Source organism: Erithacus rubecula (assembly GCF_903797595.1).
Source record: "Erithacus rubecula genome assembly, chromosome: 2".
NCBI classification, from domain to species: domain Eukaryota; kingdom Metazoa; phylum Chordata; class Aves; order Passeriformes; family Muscicapidae; genus Erithacus; species Erithacus rubecula.
In genome coordinates, this window is record NC_136685.1 from 18,143,603 (window position 1) to 18,160,416 (window position 16,814).

A 16,814-nucleotide genomic window follows, 5' to 3' on the forward strand; every position below is an offset into this window, starting at 1 on the left:
CCAACACATTACCTGACCAGACACTGCAGTGAGTGTTAGACTTTTCCTGTGTTAGACATTCTTCTATGTGACAGTTATAACATGTTGTTACATACTTCTAACTTCTCTTAGGTGGTTTCTTTGTTATTAATGACAGAATACCATTTCATGTTTAAGTTAGCTGCCACAAACTTTGTGGCAGAAACCTGGGGAATTCTTTCATTATTAGAACTCTCTTTTTCTCAATTTGGAGTTAATGTATTAAATTATGCTCATGTTTATTTAATGCAGTTAGCATCGTAAGACACTGAATGTAGTAACAGTGTATTGAGTATCAACAGAAGGTACTGGATAATAGAAAAGAGGCTGAAAAGACCTCCATAGATACTGCTTCCCCAGATAGGGACAAGCATGCCTGTGCAATTCAGAGGGCTTTTTAACACACCTGTGTAGGATATTTGTTGTCTATATAGTTTCTGCAAATAAAAAATGCACCTATACGATTAGCATTGCTTTTTTTAATGGGCTAATTAATTAACATTTTTAAAGTTCAGATTTAAATTCTGCTTTGGATGATTATTTCCACCATGTTTTCTTTCCATAACAGTGACTTATAAGAGGAGCTTAAAGGTCATTGTAAGGACCAGACATACTTAAAACACCCCTGCTAGCATGGTGTGAGCAGTTTGAAATTAGTCATCCCACAAGATCCAAAATTAATGTCACAAGTACATGACAGAAATAAAAAAAGGTCGGTTTTAAAATTGCTTCACAAGCAGAAGCAAGATATAACCAGCTTCTTGTACCCCATTGTGACCTGAAGCTACATTCCTCCTGCTTTTCTGGTGGGAAGGGTTGTACTGGCACAAGATCATGGTGGCACTTGTGCAGGGTTGATTGAAGTCACATCCTATTCTCTGGGAACATTCTGCAGTCCCAATTCACATAAGGCCAAGTATGTGGTGTTTCTATTATCCCCTCTATGAAGCCTTAATTACAGCTTTTTGCTATCCCTTCTGACTTTGCTGCAGTTGCCAGAGAAATATTGAGGTGCTTCCAGCTCCTGAGCCCAATGCCGCCCTCAGAGGGAATAAAGTCTGCACAGTACTACAGCCATCCATGCAGAAGGTACTGGCCCCTGCCACAATTAACTTCTGGTGGGACCTTGCATTTTCAGCAGGAACAGCTGGACACCTCAGTACCATAGAAACAAACTCCATGTTATCTGGAATTGAGACTGTGTACGAACCAAAGAAGAACAATCAAAAGCTCACCCAACAAAACTGAAGGAGCTGAGACAAAAATGTGCAAGGGGCAGAGAATGATTTGTCTAAAGCATATTTGTGGCTGTGAAATCTCCATTGCTACTGAGTTTCTACACATGATTTGACTGCATAATAAACTCACCGGTCACCATCCCGTAGTGCTTTCATTTGCTTTCCAATTATACATGCAAACAGGGGACCAGTTCTAGCACCTGGTAGAAAGTCTTCCATGAGACCACCAAGCCAAACATCAATATTGTTAGGATTATGATACAATTCCATGATTTTTTCAGTGACATTGTGATTGGTTATTACTTTATTCAGGTCAGTGAGAGTTTCCAGTTTTGGTAAACCACAGAATTCTCGCCATTCATTATAACCTGCAAATATAATGTTTAAAGGAAGGTTAGATTCGTCTGTTAGGCATGATATATGAAATTAATACATTTATATGCACTGGATTTTGACGACCTTAATCATAGTCATAGACAGTTATGCATAAAAAAAGTCTGCTATTATTGGTTAAATTGATCAGAGAAATTTTCTGAACTACTGGATCTGAACTACTCTCCAGCAGTCTTCCTCTAAGCAGGTATATCCATGGTCTAATGGGCTATTAACTCCTTGACTGTTAATTCAGTCCTATCCTGGGCTGACTGGAGTAAAAAAAATAGTGTGAAAAACCCATAACAAGCATGTAATATTTCTTAAAATGTGGAGTGTACCTAACTAAGCCATCTGTGCACTCCTGGAGACATCTGTCAACACTTTCTGTGGCTGGTGGAGCCAGAGAGGCTGTGCCTAAACTGACCTATCCCTCAGGCTGGGGACAGCCTGCTGATGGGAAGTGGCTGCTTCAGGCAGAAACCCCCACTTCTCAGTGCTGGCTGCAGCAAAAACAAGCCCCAGGTACCAACACTGAGCACACCTGGATCCACTCACTAGAACTCTTCTTCTAGACTCCAGATTTACCAGATTGTTTCAATCTCAAAAGCCGTCAAATTCTTTTCATCAAAGTTAAGAATATTAGCAATGTACATTTTTAAAAGAGCCTTAAGTGACTTTTTTGATTACCAAAGCTTTTATTTAAAAGCTTATGATTTCATCTGAAATATAAGCAGTTATACTTCAGTTACCAATTGGAAGAAAAAAATCAAGAAAAATCAATAGACCTGGGAGTCCATGGTCACGGCCACGTTGTAAATTCAATGATGATAAATCAAGTGAACCATTATTGGACAACACAAACAATCTTTCTGTTAACTCCTCATTCATCAGTTGATCTTGTACCTGCAGTTTTGCTGGATGTGCTAGAAGACCCCTTATTAAAGGATCCAAGCCTCCTTTAAAGATAAAAAAGATGGTATTATAGCATATATATATAAACTGTTATAACTTTCATAACAAATGTGAATACATATATGTTTTTATGTTTTTAAAACACTGTCCACACAGGCTTTTACATTCAAACACATGCAAAAATCTCCTTTAAAGTAGAAGTAATAATGGTATGAAAAAGCTCCATTTTCTTTAAGTGTAAAAGAACTTTCCACCTTTTAATAAATTCATACACAAAAAAATAAAAATCCCAGAAACACCTTCACCATCATTCATCCTTCTATTGCCAATCTACCAGACTGGTTTAATCTGGAGAGGAGTAATGTTTTTCTGATTCAGTCAGCCATTTAATGGAGAATAATCATTCAAGTTCTTTTTAATGCTCTGGAATCCAACCAACAACTTTAAATAAATGATGTAATTAAATAAATGCTCCCTTTCCTAATTCAGGATAAATAACTTTGAAAAAGGTTACAATATTCTGGGGAGAAAAAGACAAAAAACTAGAGAAGTAGTTTAAATAACACCATACCTTCTTTAATGAGCCTCCAAGGACTAAAGAAAACTTCATGTAAATGAAGATTTGGGAGTTCAGGATCATCTAAATATTGTGCATTCAATCGCCTTACTATAGGTTGAATTGTTGCATGACCAAAACGAAAAGCAGCTGTTGAAAATATATTAGAAACTGTAGGATTCATTGTGGGATCATAACCTGTATAAAGGCCAATATACAGATTAAAAGCATCTGGACCAATGATTTTGGGAATGTAATCTCTTAAAGTAATAATCTGAAAGAGAAGAAAAAGAAACATATTTCAGCTCTTCTATAGATGAACAGTAATGAATCCCAGATGTTAAATGCTTTTTTTCTTCACTCATCTGTGCCCAAGCATTTGGATTAAGTCAGAGCAGTATTACCTGGAAAACAACATCAGTCTTATTTTTGTAGCAAGAGGACAAATGGCCAGAGAGAATCCGTGATACAGCCCAGAACACTGTGACACTCAGGCCCTGTTAGGTCTCACCACAGATACTAGATCAGAACCTCCTGAGCAGAGATTACCAGTGCTGCTTATTTACAAACCACGGGGCTAATCCAGTGCTGAGATTAAAAATGCAAATTATAATGGCCTTAAAAACGGCAATGAAAGCAATAAACACTATAATGTCTTTCAAGAATGCTTTCTAATGTGAACAGATGCTATTTTCAGACCTATGTTTGTGACACAACTCCTCTTTTATTATTATTTGAAATGATGAGACTTTAAAATATTCGTGCCCAAAATTCCTTTGTAGACATTTTATACTAAACTTAGGCCAATTTATAGACTTGTGAAAAATACACTTCAAAAGTGAAAAGCCTGATAAACACCTTCTGTCAAATGCTTTTGTAATGTAATAGTACTAGAGCGACATGGAAAAGCATAGGAGTAATCATGACAAAAGGAAAGAGGGGAAAGTGCTCTAATGTACCAAATAAAACGAAAATGCATTATAGGTTAAAGATTATGCTGAACTCAATAAAGCAATATGAGATAAATATGAAGCACAATGAACTCAATAAAATACCTCATAGATTCAATATAGTATGCAATAAATATACAGACACATGTACTTTGGACTTGATATAGTGCATATTGAAAAACTAGCTGGCATAAAATGACCTTATAAAAAACTTGTATCTTTATTTTAGGCACAAAACACGGACAAGCAAACCTTTCCACAATTTGATCACTTTTCTCAGAAAGTAGAGGTTTAGGTTTTTAGGTTAGGTGTGCATTGAAAAAAAATTTATAAAGGACAATATGTTAGAATCCCTCTTACAGCTCCTTTAGTGCAGCATATGAAGCAAATAAAATTATTGCAAAAAATTAATACTGACTCTGTCATTTGCAAAGCTAATCTTTTGCTTTATTCACAAAGGTTTTGCAAGACAGCAGTTCTAATTTTAGATGTATAGTTTTTACAATCAAAGACCTTATGGAGGAGTAGGTTAGTCATGGATACAAAAATCCTGGTATGACTAATTTTTTTGGCTGGTTTTAAATGAAATCCCAAGCTAAGCTGTTCAGGAAGGCCAGACTCCCTGAAGGAAAGGGCAACTCAGATTTCTCATTTGCTCCAGAGGCAACATATTCATTTCTAATTTCCTTGCTAGGGAAAGAGGGGTTGCCATTTCACGAAATGAAAATTAAAAGGCTAAGGGTAAAAAGGGGTCTTACATCTGCCTACCCTGCACTGGGAGAGGCATTTTTTGATGGAAACTTCCAAAGGCTAAATGAGGCCCCGTCAAGTAGAGGTGAGTTTTAGACAATACAGGCTAAGTTGCTACTAATAGAGAAGAATATGATACTGCTACTGGAATATGCCAAAGAACCACATCTGAAATAGCATCTAGCATTTCTGTAGTCTTGGATGTGGCCAAATTTGTTTGTGTGAAGTCAAGGAGAGGTTCACTATAGGTTCTCACAACTGACACATATATACATTTTAAAGATGTTAACGGCTGACAAGCATCAAAATGATTTTTGTAAAAATTCTTTTGCATGTGGTCCCTTCTCTCAGACAATGATACAAAAGGTTTATTTACTTTCATAAATAAAGCACTTTCTTTCAGTAGAGTATTCCTTCAATAAATGAGACTCTTGTGGAAACTAAGGAATGTGCTTGCTGCAAAATATGTCAATAAAATCAGGCAGAAAGCAACTATATAGGAAAGAAATCACAAACTAATATAATGAATGGGTCCTTCATTTCTGGCTTACTTTGAGCGTATTTGTAAACAAAAAGTTAACTTTTGGGTGTTTGCAGCAGCATAAGGAATGTATTGGATATCCTAAATCTGAACCTGCAAGGTACTGAGCAGTCTCAACTCTTTGTGACATTTATGAGATAAGCAGTAATCCCAGCTCTTCTTAGGCTGCATTCATCACCTCATACCATCACATCCAAGCTCTACAGAAGCCTCATGAAGAAAACAATTTTAATCAATAGCATCAATTTTCTACTATCTCATGGCAGTCATTGTTCCAACAGTATAATTTAGTGGAAAATTATAACAAATGAGCAGTGTTTTAAACAGATGCCCATATGCTTGGTGTTTTTATATTAGCTTTTTAATCTATATAACCATATGTTAACTGAGAAATTAAGATAATTTAAATATTATTCATTTAGTCATATCAGAGAAAATAAAACACTAATTTCTTAGCAATTCAGCCAATCATTTGGTAAGTATCCAGACAGAAACAGCATCTGAGTGTGAGAAAAGTCTTTGTATAGATTTTGCATCACATCATGAATCCCATGTGCTCTGTTTTCAGAAAGATTAACTGAATCTTGACCAGTAAACACTGCAAGTCAGATAGGATGTTACTGTAAAGGCAATACTCCTCTCATCCTGAAGGCAGAATTACAACAGGAGTTTCCAAACCTCAAGAACTCACTGAGTATCCTGGCTGCAATTTTCTTCAGGTTGAGCCACCTTCAGCAGAAGTCAGCCACATGTTATAGGTTTGGAAATAGGCTACATAATTTCGCTTTATTTTTGAAAACTTTTTGTTGATGTTAAACACTATTATCAATTAGATGCAAAAGATCCAGAAATTCTTATCTCTTTTCCCAAGGTACAGGAGACTTTGCTTGAAAAAACCTCCACAAGAATATCCCAAAGTAGGCACGAATGCAGGACAATAGTTGGAGCAGGAAATCAAAACAAAAAAAAAAAGGCTGGAGGAGAGAATATAGAAATATGTGAGCTACCATAAAGATAAGGCCAAAAGTGTATTTTGTCATTGGCCAGCTGTAACTGCAGAGGAATGGTATTTCACCAAGATAGTGTAGTGCCAATTAAATGAAGCTTCTGCACTTGGGAAAGATTGCAGAAATAATAGAGAACTATCAAATATAGCAATGATGTTTAATTCATTAAAGTGCTATGCATGGTTAGTTTGCAGTTCTCAGTGAAAATACTAAAGGATTTACAGATAATGAAGATGATTTTGAAGTCCTAAACTTTTGGGTAAAAGGTGACTTTATGAGAGTTTAATTTTTAATTAAAAAATGAACACATTATTATAGTTATGTTAATAGTCTGGACTATACACTTATAAGCATGAGTTATGACATTATTCAAGACATACTGTTTTAAAGTATTTTGTTTATCTATTTATTCTTATGATTTCATATCTCTGAGAGGAGCCAGCTAATCATCTAATTTCAAAAACAAGTTTCATCCAAGTAGTCAATGTATGCAAGTCTCAGAAGTCACCTGTTTTCAACCCATGCCTTGTACCATGCAAGATACTCAGAGAACACAAGCAGATGTAGAAGGAAATGAAATAAATACCTATGTGTGCACTGAAAACTAAAGACAGGTGTCACCTATAATTGGGGTTAAGTGGGAGCAACTGCATTAATTCAGAGTTGCTTCTCTGGTACAGGAATAAATCAAAGAGAATTGGATTCAGATTGATCTGTTCCATATGACTAGTGCCAAATCAGCCATCTTTCATAATCCAAATGGCACATCAGGAGAAACTGTTTCCAGAAAGAACAGCAAAGGTGTGTGCAATCTACTTATGTATGAGATAATAATGTTAAGATTAGCAGTTGCATAATTGAACATTTTTTTCCTCAGATATTAAATTACAAGGAAAAACATGCACAAAACATGAAGTAAATCAGAATATGAATCTTTACCACTGTATACTGCAGTGTTAATTCTTTATAAAGTTAAGCATGTGTCATTCCCATGATATAGAAAGGACAGTAACTACTCCTTATCAGTGAAACTGTATAACGCAGCCAAAAAAATCTATTTTCTTCAGGATATCAACAGACAATTGTTATGTTTGGCAACTTTGTCAAATTTGTGTTATCAAACACTTGTCACTAGGGATATTTATAGCGCCAAAAAAACATTCAGAAAGAAAAGTATGGCCTAAAGAGAGATTTTTTTGTCTTCTTTATTCTAGAAAGAAGAAAATGCTTTTTGTTCAATTCTCTATAATTACAAACCTGCTGGCAGGACATGCTTGAAAGTATTTCTTCCAAAAAAAGAGAATTGTAGAAATGTCTAGCAACTGAAACAAAACTTGATAGTGGAAAATCTCAAGGTAAATTCAACCAGAGCTGTCATTAGTGTGCCAGTTAACACACCACACTAATAGAGATACTGCAATTATCTGTCCTGAATAAATGTCTCTAAACCAGCTAGCTATAACTCACACACATTTCTAATGAGCCATAGGCAAATCTCATTAGTCTGTGATACCAGCAGAGATAATGAGCAGTGCTAATCCATGCACTGCATTGCCTTGCACCAAGCATTTTCTTTCAGGCTGTAATGTTTGTGAATGTAAATCAGGAGGGTTTGAATGCACAGAGGATTGCTTTTGGACTTGCACTTTTCTTCTAACAAGTATTAACTAGTACTCTGACTTGTCAATGCCATTCTTTTAATGAAAATGGTATATTTATGGCAGAGGATCTGACTTGGTTAAAGCATACTAAAAGCCAAACTTTTCAAAAGAACTGACTAAACACAATTGAGTGAAGTATGTTATTTCTCTGAAGCTATATGGCTTTGAGTGCAAGTAACAATGCATTAGACAATGCAGGTGGTTTCTTAGAGGAAACATGCTTTGCATTCTAAAAATAGTGACAGAAGAAATGAAAAGTGTTTTATCAGAAAAGTGAAGTTATATTGTGCACTTCCCCAATTTATCTTCAAAAAAGTCTCCTTTGGTTACTGAAATATAAGAATTGTAAGAGTTAGAAAACATGGCCAATATAAATATCTTTACGAACCCTTCTGTATTTCCCCACACTTACTTCTCCTACTGTCTCCTGCCATTACTACTTCATTTAGAAGTTCATAGGTATTTTTACACAAGGGACTTATTATTTATGCAATACCTGTGAGAAAGTAAATATTTTGAACATTATAAATATGGAGACATTACTTTTAAATAATTTCCTTTTCCGAAAAATAAAGCATCTGAAAAGGCCTCTTTTATAGACAAAACAGACATGGGAGAAGCCTGTACAAATATGTATCTGAGTAGAAACTGCCATGAAAATCAGAGCACTGAGGTGCCTAGACAAACTAAGCACCGGGACGTTGCATTTAGGAAAGTGGAAAGCAAAACGTGCCATGGAAATCGGTGGGAAAGAAAAGGTGACGTGATCTCAGAAGGCCCTCAGAGCAGCACGCCTGGAGCTGTGCGAGCTCTGCTCTGAGATATTCCGCGGCACGTGTGGGAAGCATGCGAGCGGCCAACCTGGTGCAGGGCGCCGAGGACTTTGCGCGCCTCCTGGTAGACGGTGCGCGCGCTCCAGTGCGCGTTGATGCGGCGCAGGGCGCGCGCCAGGCGGTTGTGCTCCCTCAGCCACAGCGTGTGCATGGCAGCCAGGGATGTCACCTCGCTGGAGCGGCTGTCCCCGGCCAGGAAACATTCCACCCTCTCACCCCCACCTGCGCTTGGGTCTTGGGCACAGGGGGATGGGAGCTGCTCTGTAAAAGGCAGGTATTCCCGATGGTTATCGGAATACTCTAGGTTTACTCTGAGAAGGCCTTCTTTGCTCGTCAGGTTCCTCAGTTTGCTTTCAACAGCAGGGGTGCTGCCATAGACTGTAGAGGCGTCAAGGAAAGAAGTTAAGCCGTTGATCTGTTGCCTTGCGTTTAGCAGTGATGTATTTCCAAGGAGAACAGCGTGATCGCCAGTGCCGCATGCGGGAGACGAGCGGTAGAAGGGCAGGCAATCCATCCCTGCTGATAATGTATCGTTGGTGGTTACCTGCATACAAAATAAGGGCATTTTCTGAGGTGAGAACAGCTGTGGATGCTGAATAGTCTTGTCTAAATATTTACCTTCACTCTCTCAATTTTTCATTGTTCAGACCTCATCTACCAGAACGAAATATTCTAAATCTGTATAGATTGTTTTTCTTTAGATTTAAGGAAAAAGATTAATACTTTTTAAGAAGAGACAAATAAACCTCAACACTTTTACTCTATCATAAACTATTGATGTAATACATCTACATCTAAATCAATCTGACTTTATAATCAAAATCCATAATAAAATGTATCAGAGTGAAGACGTGACCATCTGGTCAGATTCTGTTCTACTGATGTGCAATTGAAAACACCAGGTTTACCTGTATGCATAAAAACATAATAAGGAGTTTAAGTGTCTGCAGCAGCTTTGTAAAAGCTTTGGTTCAATACTGAATTTTAATCCAATTTCCCAACAAAGGACAGATGTACATATTCATTCTGCTTTCAGCCAGTCCCTCACAAGTCTTCTGCCATATTATTTTGCTGCAACAGTTATCTTACAAGTACTGAATTCTGACCATCTTTATAAAAGGCAAAGGCTGCACATAGACTAAGCTAAATGAAAGAGTACCCAATCCTTTATTGGCTTGATCCCTGCACAGTTGAGACAATTAAGTGAAATAATGGGGTTCAAAAATCAGACTAAGAGAAAATAAATATTTTGCAAAGACACCTGAGCTAACCCTTATTTGCATTATATCTGCTTGCTTTTCATTTTTCAGAACTCTTTGGCAGAAGACAGTGAATGTTGCATATGTGATGCAATTTCTTCATTTTTCTAATAATACAGATATCAGTCTGCAAAGATAGAAAAATCATTAAATCTGGGTTAACAGTTACAAAGCAGCTTTGGAATGAAATTAACTTTCTATAATAAGATTACCTCATTTATTATACCAAGTAAAATTTTCTTACTACTGAGAGCTCATATCAGTAGGGATTGATACCAACAAATCATTTACATTAAGAAATAGTTTAATTTTGTTTTGTAGAGAAATTCTACCATTATTTCTTCTTTGCCTAGGTTTTAGCAAATCAAAGTAGGTTATGTTTGAAGAAAACAAGTAATTTTCTTTCACTGATTTTTGAAATCAGTTTTTTTTTTCTGTCTTGTGTTTTCTATTTATTATTTGTTATTAAGTCTTTTGCTATTAGTGTGGCTTTTTTTTCCTTTTAGCTGGTAATGTAAGCAGGCAACTATTACTACAAATATCTGAACTTGACAGACACAGCCCTGTACGTGTTTGAATGTCTCCTGCTCCTAGTTATCAGGAGATATTCAGGAATAATTCAGGCATCACTGAGAAAAGAATGTAGGAGATGCCTTTATGCTGTTAAATAGGAAGGCTCACAGCAAAACAAAACACTGAATGAAGTTCATGCTGAATAATCTTTAGTTAACTGTCTCTGCAATTTCAATTCATTCCGTTCTGGTCCCCAGTGGAGAAAAAACAGCAGTAATGAACATCAAGGGACTGGCAGAGCTGCATAATGCTGTCCTTTCCCTTTTCACAAGGTAAGTAGTTTGCAGCCAGCAGCTGAATGTGTAAATTAGAGGTTCCTTACATTATTATTTAAAGACATCAAAAATAATCTCAGTGAAAAAAGAGATGTTTTTTCTGCTGAAATGGGTACTGTATAACATTTTATTTTTCAAAACTAATGACTAAACATCACATGATTATTTCTGTTTGTTTTGCATAGTTCTAGAGGGAAAAAATAAAATGCAACAAAAACCTGATTAGCCACAATAGTTTTCCTGTATAGCTGCATGTTGATTTAAATGCTTATTGCATATGCATGGTCAAACCTGGTTATGGTGAAATTCTATGTGTAGGAAAATGGACTATAATAACTGCTTAAGTGTACCACAATCTCTAAACTGTTATTTCAGTTAGAGAAAAATCTTTCTTATTGTGAATTTATCCTTTGGGAAATGACCTTGTAAAGGGATTTTTGCTGTAGATTTAAAAGAAAACCGAGCTTATGGTTTTTGAAAATTTGAAGAAAGGAAAATAATAAAGCTTATTGGTGGACATGCAGCTTGGAGAAGAGTCCATGATCCCATGATCTGACAGCAAGCTGCTGCTTGTGAAACAGAAGAGAAAGGCAGGGATTCTGCTGGTTTTTGGGTGCAGACAACTAATCTATTTGTAGCTGAAATAGTAACCTGTCATGTTATGTGTCACCTTTTTTAAATCACCTCACTTTTCTGTGACTCTGTTTCTTTTACACCTTTTTGTATCTCAGGTAACTGAAAGCTTTTCTGGATTGCATCATGCTAACTGCATGTGTCGTGTCTAACTTATTGGCAGCAATGTAATTAGTGCTGAATAAAGTCAGTAGCTCTCTTATAAAAGTCTTTCTAATGCTTCTTTATGTCTCAGCCCTAACCTGAAATAATAATCTGAGGAATGACAAGCCATCTCCACAATCCTGTTCTGCATGTCAGGCTGTCATAAAAGAAATGTAGACTAAAGCTAGTTGTTTTGGGGTTTTTTCCCCCATTAGGGGACCCTGTAAATATATAGAAAAAAGAATGGTCAGGCCCTAACAGAAATTACATGTGAGAATTGCTGAGAGAAATTTTATAGCATTTATTATAAAAATGTCCAGAACAGAAAATCACGTTTCCTGGTAGCCTATGAATCATTTACCTACATTTGTTATGAATCAATCCTTCATTGAATTGGACTTACTCTGAATATTTTCTAGGCAGATTTCCTAACCTGTGCAGTCAGGATCCTCTTCTCCCTGCTGAAATCCCCAGAGAAGATGTGCAGCTGCAAGTACAGTTTTCCTTTCCTGTGGGTGGATTCTCCCTTGGGTGCCACTTTTGTAGGAACAGCAAAAGTGCAAACTGCAGCCTCTATGTCTACATTGTTGTATAATATGATATTGATTTCACTGCCTTTGGAAACCAGCCACAATTTCTTTATTTACAAAATGAATGTATAAAGCTAACTGTGGCAGTTTTCCAAATATTTAATATGTGGAGATTTATTTAGTTAATAATTCTGAAGGAAGATTAGCTCTAGAGGGTACTAGCATTTTGTTTTGGTGTTCAAAAATTAGTTCCTCAGGTCCTCTGATCACACAAAGGGCAACAGCCCTTTCTATATATTTTTTTTTTTTTAATACAGAATCTATTCTCTGTCTTTGAGAAAAAGCAGTCACAAAATACTGAACATTTATAATAAAAGCAAAAGAACAGCCATCTTTGTATGTGTCTATTGAAGCTGTGAATAACAAAATGGAGCTGAAAAATTCATGGGACTGTAACCATGCAAAGAGCCCACAATTTGGGAAACTTATCTAATACTTGTAGGGTTGTGACTGAATTTCTTTTTATGTCCCCTGCCATGGCCAATTGTGGCTACATTGGAAGTGGCCTTGAGCCATCCTCCTGCTGGGCTACACTGCTGAGTAGGAGCAGCATCCAGTGCTAGATTTAGCTACCTGTTAAATACTCAAAGATATATATGTTCATATAACTAGCCTTCAAGAGCATCCTTGAAACACACACTGTGAGGCTCATCACAGCTTCAAGACAGAAATCCAGTCTGTGCCTTGTTTAGAGCACTGAAGGATGCACTTGCAGGTCACTGCCAGGACAATCTGTGCTCCATTTATGTGCTGAATGCCTCTACCATGATAATAATGTTAGTCTTGGAGTATTTTTAAAGGATCCCTTATATTGTCTTCTTTTTTAAGCAGATGGCATTTCAAGGCTTGAATTAGTCAGGGATCAGTGATTAGACCATTGTGGTCCTCGTGATCCACATTTCAATCAAGTTATGGGAAACAGTATGAGTCTTCTCTGAATCAAAAAATCCATGTAATAATAATAAACGTGGGGTTTTGCATTTAAAAATCAATACTAGTCACATTATTTCAAAGAATATATTGTAAGCACAAAGACTTTTGAAGACTTTTGTGGTTTTATAGCTATAGCAAATAGACTTTTTAAAACTGGGAGTCAGTATCTTGTGGTATATGTTTCAGATGGATCTGTCTTCACATCATACAAAGCACTGCTGGTCAGGGAGTGGATGTCCACCCTAGCCTCTCTTGGTAAGACTTTGGGAATGGGAATAATTTTAAGACTATTACTTATAAACATAAACATAAAAAGCCCCCAATTTCTTGCCCCAGATAGAAATTTTAAACACAGCAAACTAGAGACTTTTGTCAGAACTATGGCATACTCTTAGTATATACAGCTGTTGTGGCTGATTCAGGTTACTCAGTGCTCTCAGTTGCTCACTGTCTGTAAAAAAGTGGTTCTTTAAGAAGCCTGTGCTCTTTCTGAATGCCCTCAAGATATGTTTGCAAACTTTCAGAAGTCCCTATCTCCCGGGTGAGAGTGGCTAGATTTACCTGCCTGTGGTGAAATTGTAGGAATTCATTAATTCCACTTAGCCTTCCCTGTATTTTAAATTCTCTCACCATATGGAAGACAAGCCACCTTTTAACACAACCTGACCTGGTTCTCTTTACAGTTAGCCAGAATTTTTCTCTACATTTAATGAAAGAGGAAGGAGGCACTTAAAGCAAAAGGAGACTGTGGAATGTTTATCAACTAGAGTTTCCTGAGGCAAAAAAGGTTTTCTACTCTTATAGAAGCCCTACATTGCAGTACATAGAGAAGCTGGTCAATAATCATGATCCAACACCAAATAAAGCAATTTAGGGTTCTCTGACTTAAACATCACCAAGGGCTGTGATGGGCATGGTGTTTTCCTGTAGCTTGAGTTGGACAGGCTGTGCTTTGAGAAACAAAAGCATGGTTTTACTTTGCTACTCAATTTTTTTGAGTGAAAGAAGGACTATACTTCTAAATTAAACTATCATAAATACAGTATCCTATATTTATACCTATTTATATTTCTTCCAGCCCTCTAACAAGCTTTGAACTCATGTTTTCCATCTGCTCAAAGCAAAGATGTGATGTATGTAAGTTTCAGCAGCTCCCTGGAGATCACTTTTATACAAACATTGAAAAGATAGCTCTCTTTGAAAGTTTGAATTAACTGGAAGAAGTATCATTGCTTTCAATGAGTAACGTTAAGGTCCCTTTACTTTATCTGGCTGAAAATGTAAATGATTACTTTGCTATTTTCTACAATGGAGCTCAAAACCTTGAAGCATGAGAACAATAACATTAGGAGGGATGAGTAAGATTTCTCTGCAACACAAACCTTAGGTTAAAAAATTTCATTAAGTACATTAACTGTAGTTTATTATCTCAAAGAAAAAAAAAAGTCTACCTGTTTCATTTAATAATTGCACTGGTTTATATTTTTCTATCATGGTCTGCTCTAATGTTTCTAGTCTTTACTCACCTGTTTAGAATCTAGAATTTCTCTTGAAGACTTTAAATTAGAATCTTACCTTTATTGGAAAACATGGATTTTGTTTTTCACAAGTCATCTGGCACTCCATCCCATTTAGGAAGGTGGTTCTACTTGTGCTCTGGGGTGTGAATGAAATGTCATGGTCTATGTACTGTCCCCATACCATAATGATATCAGAATATAGGTTGTCTTCAGTAACAGCCTCATTAGATGCATGAATAATTTTTCTTGTCACTTCACGAACCTGAGAAGAGAACTAATTGACCTTGAGTGCCAAACAGTTTTTGCTTCTCACAAAATGATAAAACACTAAAAAGTAGAGGGAACTGTGATAAAAGCTATCTTCTCCCTCCCCAAATTTATGTTGTTGAGTGCTTCTAAAACCAAACCAAAACAAAAAATCCACCAACAGTACAAAATCCGACCTCCATCAGGCTCTTATTTCTATTCAGAAACTGAGACCAAGGTGCCACAAGCAATTTCAAAGACATTTCAGATGAGTGTTTCTATGTTTGCCAGTAACAGTGTCTCTTTGATCTGTTCCTTTCCAGAGAATATTGAAAACCACACATTTATTTTAGACTGTCTATTTTTTCTGTTTTCTTCTCCTTAAACAAAAGGATTTGCTGGGAAATCTCAAATCACTGTTGATACTCAGAAGGTCTGAGCTGCTCTGTACATAAATGAAGGAGCTGATGCAGCCCCAGACATGAGGTAGGTTGGAAACACATGGTAGCTGAAAGTTCAGCTTCCTTTTCCCAGGCAGGGAGAAGCCAAAAAGTATTTCTAATACATTTCTGTGCAAGATGCACAGAGATACAGATGCTCTGAGGAGGAGCACGTGGAGATATCTATGCTACATATCCAGCCTAAATTAATAACCAAGCAAAACCAGCAGGGCAAAATCAGCATCAGTTTGTGGAGATGTTAAGGGTATCATTATTCACAGATTCCTCCTTCATGCTGCAAAATATTCCCTGGCAAATAACAGCCCTGGAAGTCAGGCAACTGAAAGGGCAGCACATAAAATAAAATCACAGAGCCTGTAATAAATATAAGGGCTATATAATGAATGAATAAGGCAGGTTCACTTAAATAGGATTGGTAAGGACACCAGGCAACATGGGACTTGTTAGTAATATCAGGATTTATACTGAAATAATTGACAGCAAGCTACCTACAGCTCATCAGGAATTCAAATCTTTAGATCAGTATTTTAATAGCTTTGGTGGCCACAAAGCACAAACTTTTTCTTGAATTTAATGAAGTTTTCTTATCACTGTTTTGCATTATAGTAATCCTCACACTTATCTATCACTTTCACAATATTTTCACTTTACTTTTAAAATTATAGATACCTGAAAATACAGGAAAAAAAAATTATGTAAATGAGAAAAAAAAATATTTATGACATTAGCTTTATCCTATCTTATTTCAAAACAAAGCAGAGAACCTTACTGATGGTCAGACATTGATGATCAGATTTAATCTTTTTTTAAGGGTTTTACTTTGCAAGCATGTACCCTAATGGATCTAGAAAAGGCAGTCTGTACTATCTACTGGAAATTTGCCTGTGTAAATGTCAGGTTTTCATCTCTGAGTGCTAAATTATGCAACTTAGAGACAATGTTATTTAATTAATAACATGAGTTGCAGGTGACATTAACACTAAATTCTCTTGCTTATCCTTATTAAACATACAGTGGTTAAAATAACAAGACTTTGAGTCCATTAAAAGTCAGGTTTCAAAGCAATGATAACAAATCACAAGTTGTAAATCCAGCCCAAATCATTGTACACTCCACTGGGGAATTTTTCACCCAGTCCTCTGTGCCAATGTTCTTTTTTCAAACTTCCTTCTTTGGCAGGTCTGCTATTTTTTAAATATATGAGGTGCTAAAATCCATAAATATTGCAATAATTTCTAAGATCAGTAAGTTGGACTAGCTAAAAAATGAAGTTATGATTTGACAGCAATATTTGTGCAGTTAGGGCTTGCTGGCCTGTGAGGAATGGCATTCAGGCACA

The 16,814-nt window shown here is 36.5% G+C and overlaps 1 protein-coding gene across 1 annotated transcript in view; it reads right to left on the bottom strand.

Moving 5' to 3' along the window:
- The window catches only part of TPO (thyroid peroxidase), a 34,323-nt gene that overhangs the window by 4,067 nt on the left and 13,442 nt on the right, over positions 1-16,814 (bottom strand). The window contains exons 7-11 of the mRNA XM_079298290.1: positions 14,824-15,030; positions 8,870-9,385; positions 3,115-3,373; positions 2,417-2,587; positions 1,387-1,624 (exon numbers count right to left, since the gene is read on the bottom strand). Coding sequence (XP_079154416.1) covers positions 1,387-1,624; positions 2,417-2,587; positions 3,115-3,373; positions 8,870-9,385; positions 14,824-15,030 — 1,391 coding nt within the window. The remainder of the gene's footprint in view (positions 1-1,386; positions 1,625-2,416; positions 2,588-3,114; positions 3,374-8,869; positions 9,386-14,823; positions 15,031-16,814) is intronic.